The sequence below is a fragment of the Colobus angolensis genome, unplaced genomic scaffold, assembly GCF_000951035.1.
Source record: "Colobus angolensis palliatus isolate OR3802 unplaced genomic scaffold, Cang.pa_1.0 Scaffold184, whole genome shotgun sequence".
NCBI lineage: Eukaryota > Metazoa > Chordata > Mammalia > Primates > Cercopithecidae > Colobus > Colobus angolensis.
The window spans coordinates 1336786-1358021 of NW_012114977.1; the positions used below are offsets into that span (position 1 = coordinate 1336786).

At 52.3% G+C, this 21236-nt stretch overlaps 1 protein-coding gene across 1 annotated transcript in view; it reads right to left on the reverse strand.

Annotated features, from left to right (window-relative positions):
• Window positions 1-1502: 1502 nt before the first annotated feature.
• LZTS1 (leucine zipper, putative tumor suppressor 1) overlaps window positions 1503-21236 on the reverse strand; it is a 56863-nt gene continuing 37129 nt past the window's right edge. The window contains exons 2-4 of the mRNA XM_011939795.1: window positions 10113-10591; window positions 8077-8880; window positions 1503-5684 (exon numbers count right to left, since the gene is read on the reverse strand). Coding sequence (XP_011795185.1) covers window positions 5043-5684; window positions 8077-8880; window positions 10113-10457 — 1791 coding nt within the window. The 5' untranslated portion in view covers window positions 10458-10591 and the 3' untranslated portion in view covers window positions 1503-5042. The remainder of the gene's footprint in view (window positions 5685-8076; window positions 8881-10112; window positions 10592-21236) is intronic.

A 21236-nucleotide genomic window follows, 5' to 3' on the forward strand; every position in this document is an offset into this window, starting at 1 on the left:
CAGGAGGGCGGGCTTCTTATGTGGCATCTTAGGGCTCCCAAGAGTATAAAAGCGGAAGCGGGCCAGGCACAGGGGCTCATGCCTGTAATCCTAGCACTTTGGGAGGCCGAGATGGAAGGATGGCTTCAGGCCAGGAGTTTGAGACCAGCCTGGGCAACATAGTGACCCCTGACCTCATCTCCACAAAAAAATTTAAAAATTAGCCAGGTATGGTGGTCCATGCTTGTGGTTCTAGCTACTTGGGGGGCTGAGGAAGGAGGATTGCTTGAGCCCACAAAGTCAAGGCCTCAGTGGGCCATGATCGCACCACTGCACTCTCCAGACTGGGTGACAGAGTGAGACCCTGCCTCAAATAATAGAATCCAAGGAGAAGCTGCTAGGCCTTCTAGGCTTAGGCTGAAACTGGCAGCGCATCACTCCTGTTGTATCCCATTGGTTAAAATGAATCTCTGGGTCTGCTCGAATTAAAGAGGAAGGTGTAACCCAAGAGTGTGATTAGTGAGAGGCGTGTTTTAGTGAGGTCACCAGCCTGGGCCAGGTCTAGGAGGAAGATGGGGAAGAGTTACCCCAGGTCGGACACGACCCCTCTGTCCCAAAGCTGGGGCTTCTGTGTTAATCAGAATTTGGCTCCTGTCCTGGCTCAGTGAGTTGAGCTTCTGCGTGGGCCCCTGCACCCTGGTCCTCCTGCCTCTCCAACCCCCAGTGCTACTCTTTTCCCATCACAGGTGGGCAGGGAGCTGTGTGAACGCCTGCCCCCGAGACATGTTTCTAGTCCTTTCCTCCCTCCCACTCTTCTTCTGTCCTACCCTTGCCCCAAGTCTTCTCCTGCCTGCCTCTCCCCAGACCCCCCAGTCTACACTAACCTTCCCCACCTCAGAGGCCTTGTCATCTGCCCCTTTTGTGCCCCCTAGGCTGCCTTGCGATTTCAATTTCCTCCTAACATGTCCTTTCTGTCTCCTGCCACCTGAGCAGCAGCGCTCTGGGCCTAGGCTGTGAGCCCGGGATAGTAGGGAAGGTTGTCAAGGGGGCACCAGGTAGGCTGGAACCAAGAAGGCTGGACAGATGGCCATGGTGGTGACTGCACCTGCCCCACCAGGGGAACCTGGGGCAGTGGCAACTATAGCCATGCTGATCTTTTGCCAATAGGCCATATGCGGTAGACCCAGGAGTTGGCTGGTGAGGTGAGCAGCCGGTGGGGCATGCGGTTTGGGTGGGGAGGGGCTATCTTTTGGAGAGGATGCTCTGACTCTACAGGGGCACCTGTCCCTGGGTCCCTTTTCCTCTCATTTCACAGATAAGGTCCCGGGGTAGGTGATGGGGGCAGGGGCCAGCTAAAGCCTATCTGACCCCTGGGCCCTCCTTTCCCACTGCCCTGTGCCGCCTTCCTCAACCGCCTCACTGGTGGAAGGGATGTCATCTTTCCTGTTCCAAGGGAAGAAGTGCCAGGGAGCTGCCACACCATAGCAAGGGGAGAGGAGGGCAGACACATGTGGCTCTAGAGAGCGTGAGAAATGGCATTCTTTATTCATAAATAAAAACATAAAATTGCAACAAATAGTTTACATGGCCAAAAAGTGACATCAAAAATAAAATGAAGCTGTCAAAAGCAAACCAAACCCAACAAGAAACCACAAAGAGAAAAACAACTATGTACATCTTCCAAATGCTGGTCTGTCCCAGCCCGCCTCTGCTGGGGGGCTCCAGCTCTGCCTGCAGGCACAGCACGAAGCCCACCTTGCACAAGAGGTGGGTGAGCAGCCTCGCTGGCCCAGGGGTACAGCCTCTGTCATGGCAGCACCCACTGCATGATGACTTGAGGTCTGCAGGGAAATCCCTCTCCCAAAGCTGCTGCTCCTACAGCCCGGCCTGGCTTAGTTTCAGGCAACTGTCTCACCTAAGACATGGCCCAGGATAGGACCAGGCACAGGAGGCTCAGCAAGTGCCTCCTTGGGGAGAGATGCCCCCCACATCCCAGTCTCATGTGAGCTCAGTGCTATGGGGGCTGTGAGTGCCTGGCAGGAGTTCACCAGGAGAGCTAGGAGGGAACCACGAGAGAGTCCAGTCATTCCGAGGCCCAGGGGCAGAGTTCGATCCTTGGTGAGGTGGTGCGGAGCGCTGCTCTCTCCTGCAGGCATCCTTTGGGGACACAGCAGGTTGGTCCATTCGAGTGGGTCAGCGTGCCAGCAGGCGTGCCCAGAGGGAAGGGCTGGAAGCCCGCGCCATCTGGGGCCTGGGGCCAGGCTCTGTGCTTGGAGGCCTCTGCTGTCCAGAGCCTCTTTCCAGAGAGGCAGCATCTGGCATGGTCCAAGAATAGTGAGGGCGCTTTTGGACAGGGCGGGAAAGAACACCCACAGGAAGATGAGCTCGCGAGGTCGCGAGGTGGTGGGACATCTGCATTCTAGTGCCACTGTGGGCCACTCTGGGGCCGGGGCTGGTGGCAGCCCAGGGAAGACATCTGCCACCTCGGATGTTGGACAAGGCCTGGGGGAAACACGTCTGCGCCAGCCTGGGACAGGGCCATGGAGATACGGAGAAGGCTGCCCTCGCCCGTGTATGCAGGGCACCGGGACACCATGGCGGAGCACAGCCTCATGCCTCAGGGCCTTCCCCTTGGTGTGGCAGCCACTTCTTCTCAGGCAACGTCTAGGGCAGAGCACTGGACTCTGGCTGCTCTTTCCTGGGGTGGGGGGTGGTCTCCAGCCGGGGGAGGGGAAGCCAGCCCTTTCCTTTCTCTCCATGGGGCAGTCTCACTGGGAGGAAAAACTCAAACAAGGCACAGCCTGGTGGAAATGAAGGAAATGAGGGCCAAGGAATGGGGCATCTTTGACTTGGGTCTGAACTGTGCCCAATGGAGGGTACTGCCCTCAGGCAGGGAGGGACTTTTGGCTTGTAGATTCCAGGTTTAAACCTAGCTTGGGACTAAGAGCAATGGTTTGAAATTCTAGAAAACCTCCTCTGTCATTTGAGGATGGCAGGATGGGCACCGTTTAACCCTAGGGACAGGAAGGTAGAGTCAGCCACAGAAAAGGTGACTCTGGCCTCAGCGCACACTCAGGGAAGGGCTAGGACCCATGAGGGCGGGGGGCAAGGAGAGAAGCATCTCCCCACCCCCACCTCAGGGTCTCTAAGGGCCAGGGGTGGGTGAGGCAGAAATGGGGACTGGCCTCGTACTCGCAAGTTCCCGGACGCTCCCCTCCTCATCTCAGCAGGCAGCAGGCACAGGCATGTGGGAAGGGCTGCTGTCCTGAGAACAGCAGCTGTGGCTACAGTCAAAAATAGCACATGGAACAGCCTGCTAGGTCTGGCTTGCTTCTGAAAAGACAAGAAAGCAAAAAAGAAAGAAAGAAGAATAAAAGAAAAATCTGGCCAGGCACGGTGGCTCACATCTGTAATCTCAGCACTTTGGGAGGCCAAGGCAGGTGGATTGCTTGAGGCCAGAAGTTCGAGACCAGCTTTGGCAACAAAACGAGACCCCGTCCCTACAAAAAAAATGAAAAGTTAGCCAGGCATGTTGGCGTGCACCTGTAGTCCCAGCTAGCTGGAAGGCTGAGGCAGGAGGATTGCTTGAGCCCCGGAGTATGAGGCTGCAGTGAGCTATGATCATGCCACTGCACTTCAGCCTGGGGGACAGAGCAAGACCCTGTCTCATAAAAATAAAAATAAAATCCCTGAACCAAACAACAGAGAAACTCCCTTTTATCCTTCTCCACCACCTCCAGCTCTACATATCTGCAGAGAAATCCTGGACTCCCTGGGGCACTGCCCAAGCTCCTGAGAAAGGGAGCTGCTCTCTGGGTCCTTTAGTCTGGGACAAATGGGGGCATGAGGTGGAGGGAGGATGGCTGGTGGCCAGGCTATGCACACTGCTGTGTATATGCCTCTTTTTCTTCCTGCTTGGGGCTCTGGCTCCCTGGCACTCTGAGGAGCCGTCCTGACCTGTAGAAACCCAGAACTCAGCCCTGAAGGTGCTAAGGGGGAAAGGTGTGCCGCCGAACCTGGCTGTAGGCAGAGGAGGAAAATGCCCAGATCACACATGTGCCGTGTTAGTGATATGAGCTCTTCTGGATCAAGGAAAAGCTTGATTCTGGGGAAGGAAAAACATTCCGGAGTAGCCGCCAGCCATAGTGAAGCAGGTAGGGACGCCTAGCCTCTGGCCCCAGCTGGACAGATGGGGAGGTTCCCCGAGGGCAACCGGAAAGCCACACCCTCTGGTTCATGGTGGCTTCAACCCTCCCTTCCCAGCACCCAGCCGGGGGTCTCAGGGTCTATGGCTTAAAGAAGAATGGTCACTGAGGTCAAACACCACTGGCTGTCCAGAGGCTGGTCAGCTCCCATTCGCAAGAACCAGTAAACAGGGACTGGGCCCCAGGGGTTGGCCATCACCCGCCACTGGTTCCCAACCCTTGGATTTTCCCTCTGCCCTCCTCTGGCTGTGGCAGCGTCTCCACACTGTGGGCTGCCTGGCTCTCCCCTCCTTCCTGTGGCTTGCCAGGCCCAGGACAGCCCTGAGGTTTCAAAGCCAGCTTCACCACAGCTCATTTCACCCCTACACCTCTGCGGCCAGAGGAGAATAGCTCAGGTTCTGATGGGGCCGGTTCCAAGGCTTCTGGTCGTATATGGCTTCTTTCTATTTCCAAGGCATTCTGATGTGTCTAGGAGGAAAGAGAGGTTGGGATGAGAAGCGGAGGGGAGCCCCTGCACTTGCTGTGGCCACCTTCCCTGGAGGGGTGGGGAGAGGATACCTATTTTGAACAAAGGCCAAAGTTCAGGGAGCCCTTAACCAAAGCAGAGAGACCCCTGGACTCATCTCCTGGGAAAGCCAGAGGAGTCGGGGCCTGAGGCCTGGTGGGCGGCAGGGCTGGTGAACACTGGGAAATCAGACAGGGAAGGAAAGGCCATCGTGCCCTCCCTTGGGGGTCCTGGGTCTGTGTCCCAGGGAATGGTGTCTCTCAGAGGGGTCTGGGTTGCTGAGTAAGGGGGAGGCACAGGAGAGCCCTGCCTCCCAGTGCCAGGTCCCCAGACTCGCCTTCCCAGGCAGCCCCTCAGATCTCAGTGGCTATGATGTCCTCGTAGGGGATGTCAGCCCCTTCCAGGTCAACCTCCAAGGGCTCCCCGGCGCTGTCCCCGCGTGCCAGCTGCTGCAGGGCCTTCTCCAGGCGCTGGTTCCGCTGGTACATGGCCACGTAGCTCTGCTGCAGCTGCTTCTGGTACTGAATCACCTTCTCTTTCTCCTCCTTCCACACCAGCCGCTCATGCTGGAAGCCCGAGGACATCTGGTCATGGCCTTGCCTCTCCTCCCGCAGCTCGGCCCGCAGCCGCTCCAGCTCCCGCTGCAAGGCGGGGACATCCTCGGGGAAGGTGGGTGGCACCATGTCGCGGGCCAGCACGGCCTGGGCCCGCAGCTCCTGCAGCTCCTGCTCCAGCAGGTTCACCTTCTCCCGCAGCAGCTCTGCCTCGTTCTTCTTGCGCTGCAGCTCATTCTCACAGACCTCCAGCTCCAGGCCCTTGGTGCGCAGGGCACCCTCCAGGTCCTGGGTCCTCAACTCCAGGCCCTCCAGCTTGCCCCGCGTGTCCTTCAGCTGCGCCTTGAGACCCAGGATCTCGCTAGCCTTGGCGTTCACCTCCGTCTGGGACTCCTTCAGCTGCTGCTTCAGGAGGGAGATCTCACCTGACTTCTGGCACACCTGCCGAGGGCGGGATAGAGACAGAGCGCCAAGACGTGAGTGTCCTTACCCAGGGAACTGACAGCTCAGCTGCCTAAAATAACCAAGCCACTCCGGATGCGGGGGCCTGGTGTTAGGCATTCCAGCCTCTGTCCAATCTGAAAGTAAGCTGGACATTGCTGTGACCTTTCCCCAGGTTATTGAGCTAGGCTATATAGTAAACTGATAAAATAATCATCATCATGTATAATGACACATAGTATATTATTATTGTTGTTATTGGAGAAGAAGTCTCACTTTGTCACCCAGGCTGGAGTGCAGTGGCGCGATCTTGGCTCACTGCAACCTCCGCCTCCCCTCCCGATTCTCCTGCCTCAGCCTCCCAAGTAGCTGGGATTACAGGCACCTGCCACCACGCCTGGCTGGTTTTTGTATTTTTAGTAGAGATGGGGTTTCATCATGTTGGCCAGGATGGTCTTGAATTCCTGACCTCAAGTGATCTGGCTGCCTCGGCCTCCCAAAGTGCTGGGATTGCAGGTGTGAGTCACCACGCCTAGCCACACGTAAGTATATTATAAACATACTTTCACTAATAATTTATAGTGTTATTAAGTGCCAAGCCCTACATTTGTTCATCTATTCCTTACAACCCGATGAAGTAGTCTCAATGTAAATTGAAGCTATTACTAAGCTTCAATTTACATCAATGAAACTGAGGCACAGAGAGGTTATGAGAAATAGCTGGTGAAGTGACCAGCCTGAGGGCTTATATATATATATTATATAAAGTATAAGAGTAAGGATCTGATCCTAACAGTTTAATCACTACACCCCATTGTCACCATGGCTAATGTATTTACAATCACCTAGATCATAAGCAGTCAAGCTGAGGTTCAAAGCCAGGCCCATGCCTCAGCCATGACTGTGTCACTCCCTTCATGACATGAATACAGGGTTGGCCTTGGAATGAAATTCTTGGTCCCAAGCAGGCATCCTGAGTAGGGTCGGATTTTCTCCAGGACTGTGCAGTGTTTCACTGAGGGCAAGGGGACATTTCTACTGGGAAAGGAAATGTGAAGGTGGCTTCCAGGCTTGCTCCAAGAATCCATTTTGTAGAGCCACATGCTCTGGCCTTCATTCACTCTTAAGATTCGGCCAGACTGGCCTTGGTCTCCCATGACCCCAAATGGCCAAGATCCAGAGACACACGGATCTAATCTGTGGCTTCGGTGTTCATCATTGCTGTTGGCCAAATTTTGATGGGGGATAGGAGTGGAAATAGAGAAGAAGAGCAAGAGGAGAAGACAATGATTCCTCGTTTGGCAGATGTGGACTGGGCTCTGCATCCAAACCAGCGTGGTACTAGTCACTGGGTACAGCAGTGAATTTGCAATGTAGTCTTTACCCCAGTGGAGAGGAGAGAGGAGGGCTGGGTGCATGCAGGGGTGAGGTCAGAGGGTGTGGGCATAAACATGGATGACAGAAATCAGGCTGACACAGAGACCAATACAATTGGTGTTAAATGAGGGTGGTACAGCTGCCAGCAGCGGGCAAGTTAAACCACCGGTTGTTGACTTGCACATAGACAGGGGTTTGCGTGTAGATTGAGATTTGAACTCTGAACTGGGGGTGAGGCAGGCACGTGGACAGACCAAACAGGGTGCGAGCATGTAAAGAGCCTCAACGACAGACTAGAACTCCATGGCTCATCCAGACCACCGGGCTGGTGAGAAAAGCTGGTTTCCTACTAATAGGATGCAGAGTTTATGGGGCTCTCCAGCACGGTCAGGTCCGGATGCCTCATTTCCAAGTGTGACCGGGTGAGTGAGTGTGTGTGAGTGTGTAAATGTGTGAGTGTGTGACTCTTTCCTTCCTCTCCTAGGCTTCCATCTCAGCTCACCAAACAGAAGTTCCACTTACACTTCTGCAAAGAGTGGCCAGTTCCATCACTGAAACCTGCCGCCAATGGGGTGTCTCTTCCTAGTGGCTGCGGTCCCTCCCTCCAAAGCAACAAATACATTCTGTGCTCTCTTGGGCTCCTGGCCCTGCGTGAACTCAGGCATAGCTTGTGCTTCTTCTGAGCGTCCTGTGGGCAGATTGAAGGGAGGCTGGCCCACAGCCTGGCTGAGCCTTGGTCATCTGGCTTCCGGCTTCTTGGTTCATAGCTCACTTGGGGAAATTGAAATCTAGGGGCCATGAGGGTGATGGTGGGGATAGGAGGAAGCTCAGAAGTAAGTCGATCCCCCAACATGGTTTGCAGGGAACCCCTTCTTTGGGTGATAAAACCAGCACGTGAGCCTCACTTGCCTGCACAGTCTGTGTTTGCACGCTATTGGCCAGCACCAGAAGGAGAGGAGGGGGACTGGCGCCAAACCGCTGACCACCCAAGCCCATGAGCGCTGCGCGGCCTCACCTCCCACTGGGTCTCCTCCAGCGCGGGGCCGAAGCTGGTCTTCTCCCTCTCGTAGGACCTGAGCTTGGTCTCCAGCACGTCCTGCTCCTTCATGAGGCTCTCGAGCTCCTGCCGGAGCTGCCGCTTTTCCTGCTGAAGCTGCAGTACCTGCAGGTGCAGGACCTGCTGTGCGCGCTGGCTCTTCTGTGAGGCCTGCTTGAGCTTGCTGCCACCTTTGGGCTCCGGGCCCTCCAGTTCGTCCCTGCAGCGCCGCGGCCGCTCCTCGTAGGCCAGGCTGGAGGCGAGCTCCTTCTCCTCGAAGCTGCGCTGCAGTTTCTGGAGTGCGCCTTCCCTCTCCAATAGCTTCTGCTCCAGCTCCTGGATGCTGCACTCGTCCGTGGAGATGGGGGAGCGGACGCACGAGGGGCCCTTGTCTGCCTTGTTCGGGTGGCCCAGCTTGCTACCTCCGTCAGAGAAAGACAGAGCCTTCAGGCTCATCATGTTGCTGTCCTGGAGGATGATGCCCTGGGTGATGTTGTGGGCAGAACCCCCAAAACGGCTGGTGGGTCCCACGGGTGTCACTAGCGGGTCCAGCTGGTAGCTGCTGCTGGTGCTGTGTGTGGGCAGGCTGGACATGGAGTTCCGGCCGGAGTCAGACAGCGCCCCAGAGCACAGGCCAGGCTTCAGCTCCTGCTCCTTGGGCTTGTCTGGAGGGGCGGGGTGCAGCTGGTGACTGGCACTCTCCGGGGAGGAGTGCAGGATGGCTCCTGACCGCGGCAGCACAGGCTTGAAGGCTGTGGGCCTCACTGCACCCTTCTCGGAGCCCTGTAGAGGAAAAGGACTGAGGTGATTCATGCCTCCCCTGCACGCACATGGCACCCTCCCTCCCCGGGCACGTGTGCCGACCTTGAGCCAATCTGGGTTCTCGGAGCACATGCAGCACCCCTCTCGGTCACTTGTCTTAGCATACCTTGCCTGTTGCTTTGAAGCAGCTGAATGTGATAAATCTCTCTTAGGAAAGAAAAAACCCTAATGGTGACTTGGGCACTTTTTTCCATGAAATAGCAACCTGCCACCAGCTTGTCCCAGCCCTCCCGAGGTGACAAACAGCATCTTGAGGCTCTAGGTCTCTGTGTGGAGCAGGTTAGGACATTAGGCTGGCCCAGCTTGCTGTCCCTCTCTAGGTCCTTCCCTTCTTCCTGTTCACTGCCTCTTCCATTAAGCCTGGAGCAATCACATGGACCTGGTCTCCTTCCCGGGTTGGGAGGCTCACTCCAAATCACAATCCTTTTATAAAACTGTAATTTTCCCTGGTAAAGTGCTTTGCAGTTTACAAGCCCCTTCGTTTGAAAAGCTGAATGCTCTATGCAAACATAAGAGGCTCTTTCCTAGTCAATCAAAACCGGGGATTCATTTCCCCAGGGCAAGGGGCAAAGGACTGAATAGGAAAATTGATTTCAGGGTCGACTCGTGGGACGCATGAGGGCTTGGGCTGGTGTGAGGGCTGGATTTCTGAGTGCCTGGGCCTCTTTTGCCCTCATCTCTGGTAAATGGATGACAAAATTCCAGCCTGTATTCAAAGATGCCTCCAGGCGCAGCTTGAGCAAGGAGCTAATGCACACCAGGGCAGCAGATGAGAAGACCCACCCACCCGCACCAGGCTTCTGGGGAGAGAAGTGGTTAACTCTCGGCCTGCATCCGCTTCCTCTGTGCTTCTAGATGAGAACAGGGCTCCCTCTCCTTCCCGAGGCGTCCTGCGTTGGCAATCCAGCTACATTTCAGTGGGACTCCGGTCAGCTTATATGTCCCCTGTGCTCTTTGCTTATGGGCTGACCTGAGACTTCCGCTTCAGGGGACTGAGTAATGCTCTGATTCCTTTGTGCAACCTTTGATCTCTGCGGTGTGGCCACAGGCTTCTGCCGCACCCCTGCCACTCTGGCTTTTTGGAGTCTAAATGCTCAGGTCACCACTCCCCCTGAACCCCCAGGCTCTCCACCCCCATTTTGCTTTCTCCTGCCTTTCCAACCCACTCACCCTTGCCAGCGACCCCCACTTACCATTTCTAGCTGATTGGAGAAGGGCATGAGCTTGGGGGGTGTGGATGGGTCAAAGTCCACCCCAGCCTGGCCCCCTAAGTCCCCGCTGGACAGCGCCGTGTAATCTGGGTGGTGCGAGCCCCGGGCTTTCTGGCTGACCTTGATGTAGAAGAAGTCTTCGCTCTTGCCCATTTTGGAGCTGGACTTGCCATGACCCGAGTCCTGGGAGAAGCCAAACCTCAGCAGCCCGTCGGAATACCTGTTGAGCTTCTTGAGGTGGGAGGACTTGCGCAGCTTGTACTGCGAAGCCCGGCAATGCTTGCTGTGGAAGCTGTGGCCGGAGATGAGGCTACTGACGCTGCCCATGGCGACTCGGGGCTGAGGATGGGGCAGGGCGAGGCGGGCACCTGGAGAGGCTGCGGCAGCAAGGGGCAGTCCTGGCTCCGCGAGGGGACTGAGGTCATAGCAAAGCCCTCACAGAGCCTGCGAGAGCCGTAGACCTGGAAGAAGACACAAGACAGAAGTCAGCGTGGGTGGGAGTGGTCACAGCACAGTGCTTATTCCAACTTCCAAATCTGGGCAGTAGAGAAACACATGTCAGAGCCCAGCACTGTCTCCACCAGCGGGTGCTCTGTTCCTTCTTCCTTTGTCTGATAATTCAACAAACATTCACCAGGAGCCCACTTCAGGTGAGCCTCTACTCTCAACACTCAGGACCAGCAAGTGACTAAAACAGTCACAGCCCCTGCGTTCCTGGAACTTAGGGTTACAGTGGTGTAGAGAGGCCAGAAGCAAACCAATGTATACTATAGCAAGTGGTACCAGTGCTGCGGGGGAAACTGGAGCAGAGAGAACAGAACAGAATTCTGGGAGGCGGCTGCTTTATGCAGGAAGATCTCTTTTGTTAGGGTAGCATTTTAAAAGGCCTCAAGAAAATGAGGGGGATGCCAGGCATGCTGGTTCATGCGTGTAATCCCAGCACTCTGTGAGGCTAAGGTGGGCAGATTGCTTATGTCCAGGAGTTCGAGACCAGCCTGGGCAATTTAGAGAAACCCCGTTTCTACTGAAAATACAAAAATTAGCTGGGCATGGTGGTGCACACCTGTAATCCCAGCTACTTGGGAGGGTGAGGTGGGAGAATGATCTGAGCCCCGGGGATCAAGGCTGCAGTGAGCCGCAATCGTGCCACTGCACTCCAGCCTGGGTGGACAGAGTGACACCCCGACTCAAAAAAAAAAGAAAGGAAGAAAGAAAAGAAAATGAGGTGCAAGCATATGAAAATCTTAGGGGAGAAGGGTTACCAAAAGAAGCCCAGGTATAAAAGCCTGAGTCCCTGAGGCAGAGGGAGCTTGGCTGTGTGAGACCCGCACGGCAAGCAGACTGGCTGGAGAACCATTAGCAAGGCTGGGAAGGAGAAACAGAAACCAGGAGCCAGCAGACACCAGACAACAAGGACGCTGTGCGGCTGTAAGAGCTCTGGCTTTCTTGGGTTGAGACAAGGAGCCCTTGCATGACTTTAAGCAGATGACACCTGGATCTGCCTTAGGTTGGGGAAGGTTACTCTGGCTTCCAGGTGGGGAAGAGGCTTTTGAGGGGATGGGGATAGAAGTGTTGGCCGATTACAGACTAATAGAGCTAGTCTAGGGTGGTAGTTGTGGATTAAGTTTTAGATGTGGCGGTGACTCATGTCTGTAATCCCAGCATTTTGGGAGGCCAAGGCAGGAGGATCACTTGAGGCCAGGAGTTCAAGACCAGTCTGGGCAACAGAGTGAGACCCTGTCTCTAAAAAGCAGTTTTCAATGTAATTTTGAGGTTGAGCTGATAGGACTTGCTAAAGGATCAGATGTAGGGAGTGAACCAAAGAGAGGAGTCAGGGACGATTCCAAAGAGAGGAGTTTGGTTGAAGACATTCAGTTTGCAAAGCCTATCTGGCATCCAGGGAGTGATGGAGAGTAGGCAGGAGGGTGAGTGGGCAGCTGCTGGGAGCTGCAGATGCACTTTTCAGAGCTGGGAGTGTGGAAGTGGCTATGAGACTAGACGGGGTCACCAAATAGCAGATGCAGAAAGACAAGAGAAGCCTGAGGATGGTTAACATGGAGTACTCAGCATCCAGAGGTCAGGCAGGTTAGGAGAAGTGAGGAAGAGTAGCAGAGGTTTTCAGGGTGATGCGGATATAGAAGACCTAAGAAAGTCAAGTCAAGAAATTGTTTCCTAAAAATGGTGTTAAATGGTCAGGTGCAATGGCTCATGCCTGTAATCCCAGCACTTTGGAAGGCCTAGGCAGAGGGATCACCTGAGGTCAGGAGTTCAAAGACCAGCCTGACCAACATAGTGAAAGCCCATCTCTACTAAAAATACAAAAAATTAGCCTGGCAAATTGGACATGGTGGCATGCACCTGTAGTGCCAGCTACTCAGGAAGCTGAGGAACCCAGGAGGCAGAGGTTGCAGTGAGCTGAGATCACACCACTGCACTCCAGCCTGGGCAACAGTGTGAGATCCTGTCTCAAAAAAACAAACAAAAAACAAACAAACAAAAAAAACAAACAAACAAGGTGTCAAGTGCTGCTGAAGTCAGACAACAACTGAGAATTAGTCAATGCATTTGGCCATGTGGAGATCTTTGGTAACCTTGACAAAAGCAGTCATTACAGCCTGAATGTTGAGAAGTACCCAGCCGACTTGGTGTGCATTCTAGTTACATCACCTGCCAGCTATGACATGGAAGGTAAACTGTTCAACATCTTTAACCTTCAGTGTTACAAACTAATTCTAATATATCCTTAATTTTTTTTTTTTTTGATATGGAGTCTCGCTCTGTTGCCCAGGCCAGAGTGCAGTGGTGTGATCTTGGCTTACTGCAACCTCTGCCTCCTGCGTTCAAGTGATTCTCCCACCTCAGCCTCCCAGGTTGCTGGGATTACAGGTGAGCACCACCATGCCTAGCTAACCTTTGTATTTTTACTAGAGACGGGGTTTTGCCATGTTGAACAGGCTAGTCTCGAACTCCTGACCTCAGGTGATCCACCTGCCTCAGCCTCCCAAAGTGCCAGGATTGCAGGCATGAGCCACCAGACTGGGCATATTTTTGTTTTTAAGTAATAGGATAGCATCTAATAATCAATGCTTAAACAATAACAACCTTGTCAGTCACCAGACAGGAGAAATTGGGATGTCAATGCCAGCACACGTGCAGATTCAGGCAAATCTCTAAGTTTAGATCATACGATTTTCAAAGCTAGAAAATGTTGTGTGATTGTCATGCACCGTGAAGTATTTCTTAGTTAAAAGACAGATGATCCAATTAGGAGGGGGAAAGTCACAAGTTTAATAAGCCAGGAGATGTGGAAGGAGCCTCTGTTCTTTGCTCAGCTCTAAATTACACCATCCATCCTAAAGGGGCTAAAGAAATCCCAGGTGGAACATGGAGAACTGCATGGACACAGCTGAAAGGGAGCCAGAAACTCTCTGACTCTGTTTTTTAATTTTAATTTTATTTTACATATAATTTGTACAATTAGCAGTTGTGCATGGAGACTCTGTGACTCTGAATATCTAGGCTTTGATTCAAACTTGCATTAGTATCCTGAAGAATAAAGAGGTTATGTTATGAATGAATATGTTCTATATTTCATTAGGAAAAGCACAAGACAATGAAACTTCATCGTATAAGTTTAATACATGTTTTGATGTGAAAAGCTTTTATTCAGTCGATGGCTTTGTAGACTCAAGGAAACACAGTGAAGCCTACCTCATCGGATCATTATGAGAAATTTAAGAAATATCACCATAAGATAACAGCTCTGGAACATTTACTCAATAGTTAGTACATAGTAGGCACTCAATAAATGCTAGGCATTCTTATTGGTATCTGTTACCTATTGTCCTTGCCAGCATCCATCATCCCTATGGATTTTGGGATCTTCAATGTCCACACTCACTTTCCAAAACTAGTCCTTTCCTTCTAAATGGAACCTTTCTGCCTCCCATTCCTGCGAGGTGTGACTTAGGAGCACAGGGTAGCTCTGCTGAAATAAACTTGACACTGCCAAAATGTGTTTTCATCCCCCCTAGGTCATCCATCTCTAGCTTAGCTGAGACCTCTAGGTCCTATGGGGAGAAAATACTACTCTGGTCCACGTGCAGGGGTGTCATTTTGGGCCAAAAGACCCTCCCATGCAATACACATTGACAAGCAGCTCTACCTGCAGTGCTGTACAGACCAGACCATCGGCTGCGGCACGGCAGGAGTTTGATTTGAAAATCAATCTCTCTGAGGTTTCTTCATTTACAAAATGAAAACATTAATATTAAATAGGAACATTAGGGAGATGCGACAAACAAACAGAAGGAAAATAAAATGCCCAGCACGTGGTAGGCGGTCTTCAGATGTGTGTACCGTTATGTGTTGCCTTCAAGCCTGTGACACCGCTGGAGGCTATCGACAACATCGGTGCTAAACGGATCTGTTTATGGCTCTCATCCATCTCCTCTCACCTCCATCTCCTCTCACCTGGGCCCTTCCCCAGGTGTCTTTCCCCAGTCTGTTCATCAGACACATCTGAAGCGTCCAGGTCATAGCACTTCCTAATGGAAACCCTTGCAGGCTTCCCACTGTGTTAGAGCACAGTGCAGACTCCTCACCTCGTCCTGCATGTCCACAGGGACAGCCACGCTCATCTCCTTCCTGGTGGGTGAACACACAAAGCCTGGACCCGTCTAGGAGTCTCTGCACTTGCTGCTACTTCCCCTGCCTGGAATTCTCCTCCCTGGGTTCTTCACATCCATCAGCCTTTCTCATTTTCTAGTTTTCAACTTGAGTCTCACCTCTGCAAGGTGGCTTTCTCCAGTTACCTTGAAACCCCTGCATCCCTCCCCCATTACTTTCTACCAACCTGTTTATTCCCTACGTAATGCTTGCTCTCACCTGTACTAAACTTATTATTTTTTATTTATTTTTAAATTTTACAAAGTCTCATTCTGTCATCCAAGCTGGAGTGCAGCAGGTAACAGTGATCACAGCTCACTGCAGCCTCCAACTCCTGGGCTCAAGTGATCCTCCCACCTTAGCCTCCAGAGTAGATGGGATGACGGCACATGCCATTACTTGTGGCTAATTAAAAAATTCTTTTGTAGAGATGGGGTCTCTTGCTATGTTGCCCATGCCAGTCTTAAACTCCTAACCTCAAGCTGTCCTCCCACCTTGGCCTCCCAAAGCACCGGGATTACAGGTGTGAGCCACCACATCCAGCCATATCTTATTGATTTATTTATTTTTAATCGAGACAGAGTCTCACTCTGTCGCCCGGGCTGGAGTGCAGTGGCATAATCTCGGCCTACTGCAAATTTAGGATTTATTGTGTGTATCTCTACCAGAATATGAGCTCTCTGAGAGCAACGGTTTTTGTGTCTTAGAACAAAAAAAGGGAGGCTGAGGCACAGACTCAAGAGGTAGGCTGCCATGGCCCTGGCCACTCAGTGACCAGTGACAGAGGTGGGATTGGAACCCACGCCCAAATGCCACAATCTCCATGCTAAAGTCACACGCTGTGATTGGGGATTGCAGGTGAGACCCAGAGATGTTAGGGTTCCTGTTCCAGGTAGCGAAATGGGCTTCCTGGGTTAGGAAGAGGAAGCCTAGAGGAGGAATCAAAAGCAGCTCTACCTGCAGTGCTAGTGCAGAAGCTCTAGCCGAGCTTTTGGGCCAATGCCAACAAGTCTATAGGTACTCGGAAGCTCTGTTATTCACCTGGGCAGCAGCCCTGTGCTGCGTCCTAGAGGGTCAAGAGGAAGAAGATGAACAATGCCAGGAGCCCAGGAGAGGGGTGGCTGAAGAATGGCCACCTCCAGGCCTCCTGAGAGCATTTCTGTCCCTCAGCCCAGACACCCAGCTCGCCACTCCCCAGCTCTGGACACACAGAGGAGCTTTGAAGTTTGAGGTGACTTTGGGATCCACTTGAAGCTAAGCTAATCACCTTTAAGCATCTAGACTTGTTTCACTGTCAACTTGGAGACAGCGTTACACAAAACTCAGCTGTGTTCCATCCTGGTTCCCAAATCCATCTTCTCACCTGCCCCCATCCACCCTGCTGTCTCTGCCCTGCATAAGAACAGGGTCAACAGACACATTTTTATTTCTGGGAAACAAATTCCCATTGACTGGGAGTACCTACTTGGGGTGAAAACAAGACATCACATAGATGTTGGGGATTCAGGAAGGGGACAGGAAGAGGGAAGGATGGAGAGAAGGCAAAGGAACGGCAGAGCCTCACACTCCACATGGCATGGTGACCTGCTACGTGAGTTCCTACGGAAGGAATCCAGCTAGAGTTGGACTTTAGACCTTAGGAGAAGAGAGAAAAAGAGAAGAGGAACCCAAAGCAGCTGGTGGAAAGGGACCATCCAGCCTACCCTTCTCAGAATCCAGCCCCAGGACCAGCCCCAGCCCTCACACCCCTCCTGACACGATCTCCCCTCTGCTAGCCCACCTCACTGTGGGTGGCTGCTCCACCAGAACGGGGAGGGGCCCGGGATATTGTGGGAAGCCCTCACTTTTGAGCAGCTTCTTCTCAAAAGTAGTGTGAGCACCTGAGCTGCCCCGTCCCCACCCCCATTCTGCATTTTCCTTCCGAAAAGAAACCCAGGCTCAAGGCAAAGTGACAGCTTCCTCAGAAGGTCCCTTTCTGGAATGTGGAGACAGAGGCATGGAGTTGCAAAGTGTCTTTCTGGATGCAGAGAGGTATGAACTAACCTGACTCATCCTGCCATCCCAAACGAACAGTCTCCCTTCCCATGAGTTGAAGCAGCTATGCCTTGGCCCACGCCAAGTCCCGGGTTCTGGCTGGGAAGGGGAGTGGAGGATTCACACAAGCCCTCCTCCTCCTCTGCCGCCATGCAGTGTGAAGAGGTCACTCCCCAAGCCGGAGATGCTCAGCCTCCAGCCACCCCGCCTCCTGCCTCCCACTCAGCTTCTGTTATTTCCCCTCCTGCTCCCTGACATCCTTCCCTCCTTCTCCCCCTCTCCGTCCCACACCTCCTCCCCTAAGCTGTAAGGAGCAGAGGAAAGGCTGCCAGCACTCAGCGGTGAGCTCACGGCTGTGCTGTGCTTCTGGTATCTCTGCAGTCTGCACTTGCCCCCTCTTTACCCCATCCATTCCCCCCAACACTTTTGCCCTTTGCAGGCCCACAACGATGCAAGTGTTGTGCTGGCCACTCCCCAAGCCCACCCAGCCAAGTGTGTCCTCAATAACTGCTGTGTCAAGTAGGCTGTTGGCAGGACTGAGTTGATGGGGCTGCACTGTGGGGGTACATTTGGTCATTTATCCAACAAATATTTATTCAGCATCTGACATGGGCTAAGTACTATGCAAAATGTACAGGATCAGGTGAGGAAGAGGGGAGGGGAGAAGGAAGGAGAATAGTTACTGAATGGTAGATAAAACAAAAGCCAAAGAGACAGGGAGGACAGGTGTGTGAGTGTGCGTACATGTATGCACGTCTCTGTGTGTGTATGTGTGAACGTGTGTGTGTATTATGTGTGCATGTGTGTCTGCTACTTTAGATGGAGTGGCCAGGAAAGCCTCTGAGAAGATGACATTCGAGAAGAGCCAGCCTGATAAAGTGGTTTTGTAAAATGATTCGCTCATCGGGAACAGCAGGTGCAAAGGCACTGAGGTCTGGATGAACTTGGGCTTGGTGTCAAAGCAGCAGTTCTCAAATGGGGGTAGTTTGGCAGGACCTGGAGACAAGACATTTCTGCTGGTCATGATGGCGGTGCTACTGTTATTCAGTGAGTAGAGGCCAGCGATGCTGTTAAATATCCTACAATGAACGCACACGATAGCCCCAAGACAAAGAATGATTTCACCCAAAATGTCAATGGTTCTGTGGTTAAGAAACTTGGTTTGCGGGGAAGAGAAGGAGAACATGAGTTTAAAACCCCAGCTGAGTCACTGATTCAGTGTGACTGTGGGCATGCTATGTAACCTCTCTATGCCTCAGTTTCCTCACTTATAATATAAAGGTAACCACACCGGCTCTGCCACATGACTTCAGTAGGGAGAGGAAAGGAAGTAGGAGCTTAGAAAGCATTTTGAAAAGTCCCCAGTGCTGGTCATTGTTAATATTCTTTCTCATTATTACTCCCCAGGAGAGCTCGCTGAGATGCTCTGTTGATTTGAGAAGCACTGCGGGGCTGGACTCCCGGGGCAGAAGCTGGCCTGGCCATAGAGGTCTTAGTGCCACTGCCCGTACCATGACCACGTTGAACTTGGAAGCAGGTGGAGACTGGGCAGGGAGATGTGGGTCTTCCCTTCACTGGTGCAGAGCTTCCAGCCCCCTCTGGGCTCAGTTTCCAACCACAGCACAAGGGTCTGGATTCATTTCAGTCTTTTTTTTTTTTTGGAGACCTCTTAAGAATTTAATGAGAGCTGTCAACCCCCTCTTCAGAAAAATGCACCCGCCTCCAACATTTTGGCTCTGACTTCTAAGGGTTCCCTGACCCCTAATGCCCCTTGACTGACCTAGTTTAAAAACATTAATACATCCTGCTCTGGGGGATAGAACATGAACTTTGGAGAGGAACAAATAATGTGGTCTTGGATTACTGACTTCACTTTAAGGACTCCCTGCTTCCCTTTAGGAACTGGAGAGACCATTGGAAGTGAAACCAAAGCAAATGTGTTGCATCCTCTCAAGGCAGCCCCATCCCTCCATAGACTCCAGCCTGCAGCCAGTCCAATCCCCAAGAGGTGGGCGGACCTTAGACCACTCAAAGTGGGGTACGAGGTGGAAGAAGGGGTCTGGGCGGTCAGATGGGCAGGCCCTCTGGACTAGCAAGCAGGGCTCAGGGAATAGTGTCTCCCTAAGGCTCGCCCGATGCTCATCGGACATCCCACACGGCAGCTTCCTTTTCCTTGTGTTTAACAAATTTTTAAGATATGGAAATATGTACAAAAATAACCCAAGTACCCCCCGTGCAGAATCGACAACTGTTAAAATGTTGCCATATTTGTTTCAGACATGAAAGAAACATCTCGGAGTTGGAGTCCCCATTCCCTATTCCTTCTCCCCAGTCCTAACGGTAATCTCTCTCCCTACGGGGAAAATTCTCATGATTTGAGTGGGAACATTTTTGGATCATTAAACATATTTTAATGTCTATGATACTATATGTTTTTCACTTTACGTAAATGGTATCGTGTCATATATATCATTCTGCAACCTTGATTGTTTTACTCGACCTTTTATTTGATACTTGGGATCCATTCATGTTGACAGCATGTAGAGCTAGATCTTCCCATTTACCCGCTGTGTAATATTCCACCTCATTTCTTTCACTATTCCCTATTTAGATGTTTCCATTCTGTTGCAAAAACTCTCTTACATATGATTATTTTTCCACATGTGAAAGCTTTACTAAGATTTATTTTATTGAGGTCTCAGAAGCTGTCAGTTTTCAAAGCCACCTTCCCTAAATTGTCCAGGTGAGGTGACATCTAGGACCCCTATTAGCCAAGACATCAAAGGAAGGCAGCAGCAGTGAGACAGAGAACCCCTGAGTCACACTTGGCTGTGTTACCCTAGGGAAGGGGAGGGGAAGTTGCTGTTACTCAGAAGAGTGGCATTGGCAGAATTGAGGCCCAGGGAGGAGCGCTGTGACCAGGTGTGGTGAGCAGAGGAGTTGACCTGCTGCCGGTACAGAGGAGCCCCCTGCTCTGCGGCAGCCTGGAACCCGAGGCACAACCAGCCAGGCAGGACCTCGGCTGTCCTCTGCCCCAAATGCTTCACTACACCCTGAGGCCAGAGCGGAAAGGGGATTTGCCAAGCTCATATCACAAATTCCAGGCTCCAACCCCGTATTCTGTCTATTTGACTAACAGGACAGGGCCAACTGGCTTTCATTTCCAGCTGAGGGGAAGAGGGAGAGGGGAGAAGGAGCAGCCCCTGATCTACCTGGGCACATGTGGAAAGCGGGGGTGTGGGGTGTGTACATGTGTGTGTCAGGTTGTCTGATACAAATGGGAGTCCAGCCTGTTGGGCTCACCATGCTGCTCCAATCAGAGACGGTCACCCTGTGGGTTCAAGTGCCTGGAAGGCAGAGGAGGCTGCAGCTGCAGTCCCAGGTCAGGGAGCAAGCTGTCTCCAGGAATGGCCAGTGGTTGCCGGGCAGGGATCAGAGTTCTGCCTGTAGCTCTCTCCTTCCCACTGGGGTAGCATCACCAGCCCAGGGTAATTTCTAATCTTAGCCGTGGGAACCACGCCTTTGCATTTTCATGCTCAGTTCCATCTGTGCAACCTGGAGAACTTCACACTCACTATTATTCATTCACATTGTCCCCCAGGGTAGCGGCATGGCAAGCATCATGTTGACTGCAGAGAAAAAGAGGAGCAAGGCCTCTCATAAAGAACTTGCATCTCAGCTAGGCATAGTGGCTCATGTCTATAATCCCAGCACTATGGGAGGCCATGGAAGGAGGATGGCTTGAGGTCAGGAGTTCGAGACCAGCCTGGGAAAAATTGTGAGACCCTCCCTGCCATGTCTACAAAAGATTTTTTTAAAAAATGAGCCAGGCACAGTGTCACAATGCCTATAGTCCCAGCTATTTGTAGGGCTGAGGTAGGAGGATTGCTTGAGCCTAGGAGTTGGAGGTTGCAGTGAGCTGTGATCATGCCACTGCACTCCAGCCTGGGCAACAGAAAGACTCCGTCAAAAAAAAAAAAAAAAGCTGGGGAGAAAACAACAACAAACAAGAATCTCATCATGAAACCTCAGCTTCCTTTCCAAGAAAGAATGCAGCCCTGTTTCAGGCCTGGCTCCCATCTCCCTGCTCTGGGCAGAGGGCAGGAAGTTCCCTCGGCCACAGTTGCTCCTTAGCGCTCAGCTCCCTTGGCCCTCAGCCTGCAGACAGCTCTTGCATCATCTAACTTTTCAGGGGTGAAAGTCTGTCATCCCACTTATCTTTAAACCCTCTTGAAGGCAGAGATAGGGCTAAAGCTTCTTTGTATCACACACAGGGTCAAACACAGTGCTAAGAATACAATAGGTGCTCAATTTTTTTTTTTTTTTGGAGACAGAGTCTCACTCTGTTGTCCAGGCTGGAGTACAGTGGTGCAATCATAGCTCACTGCAACCTCAACCTCCCAG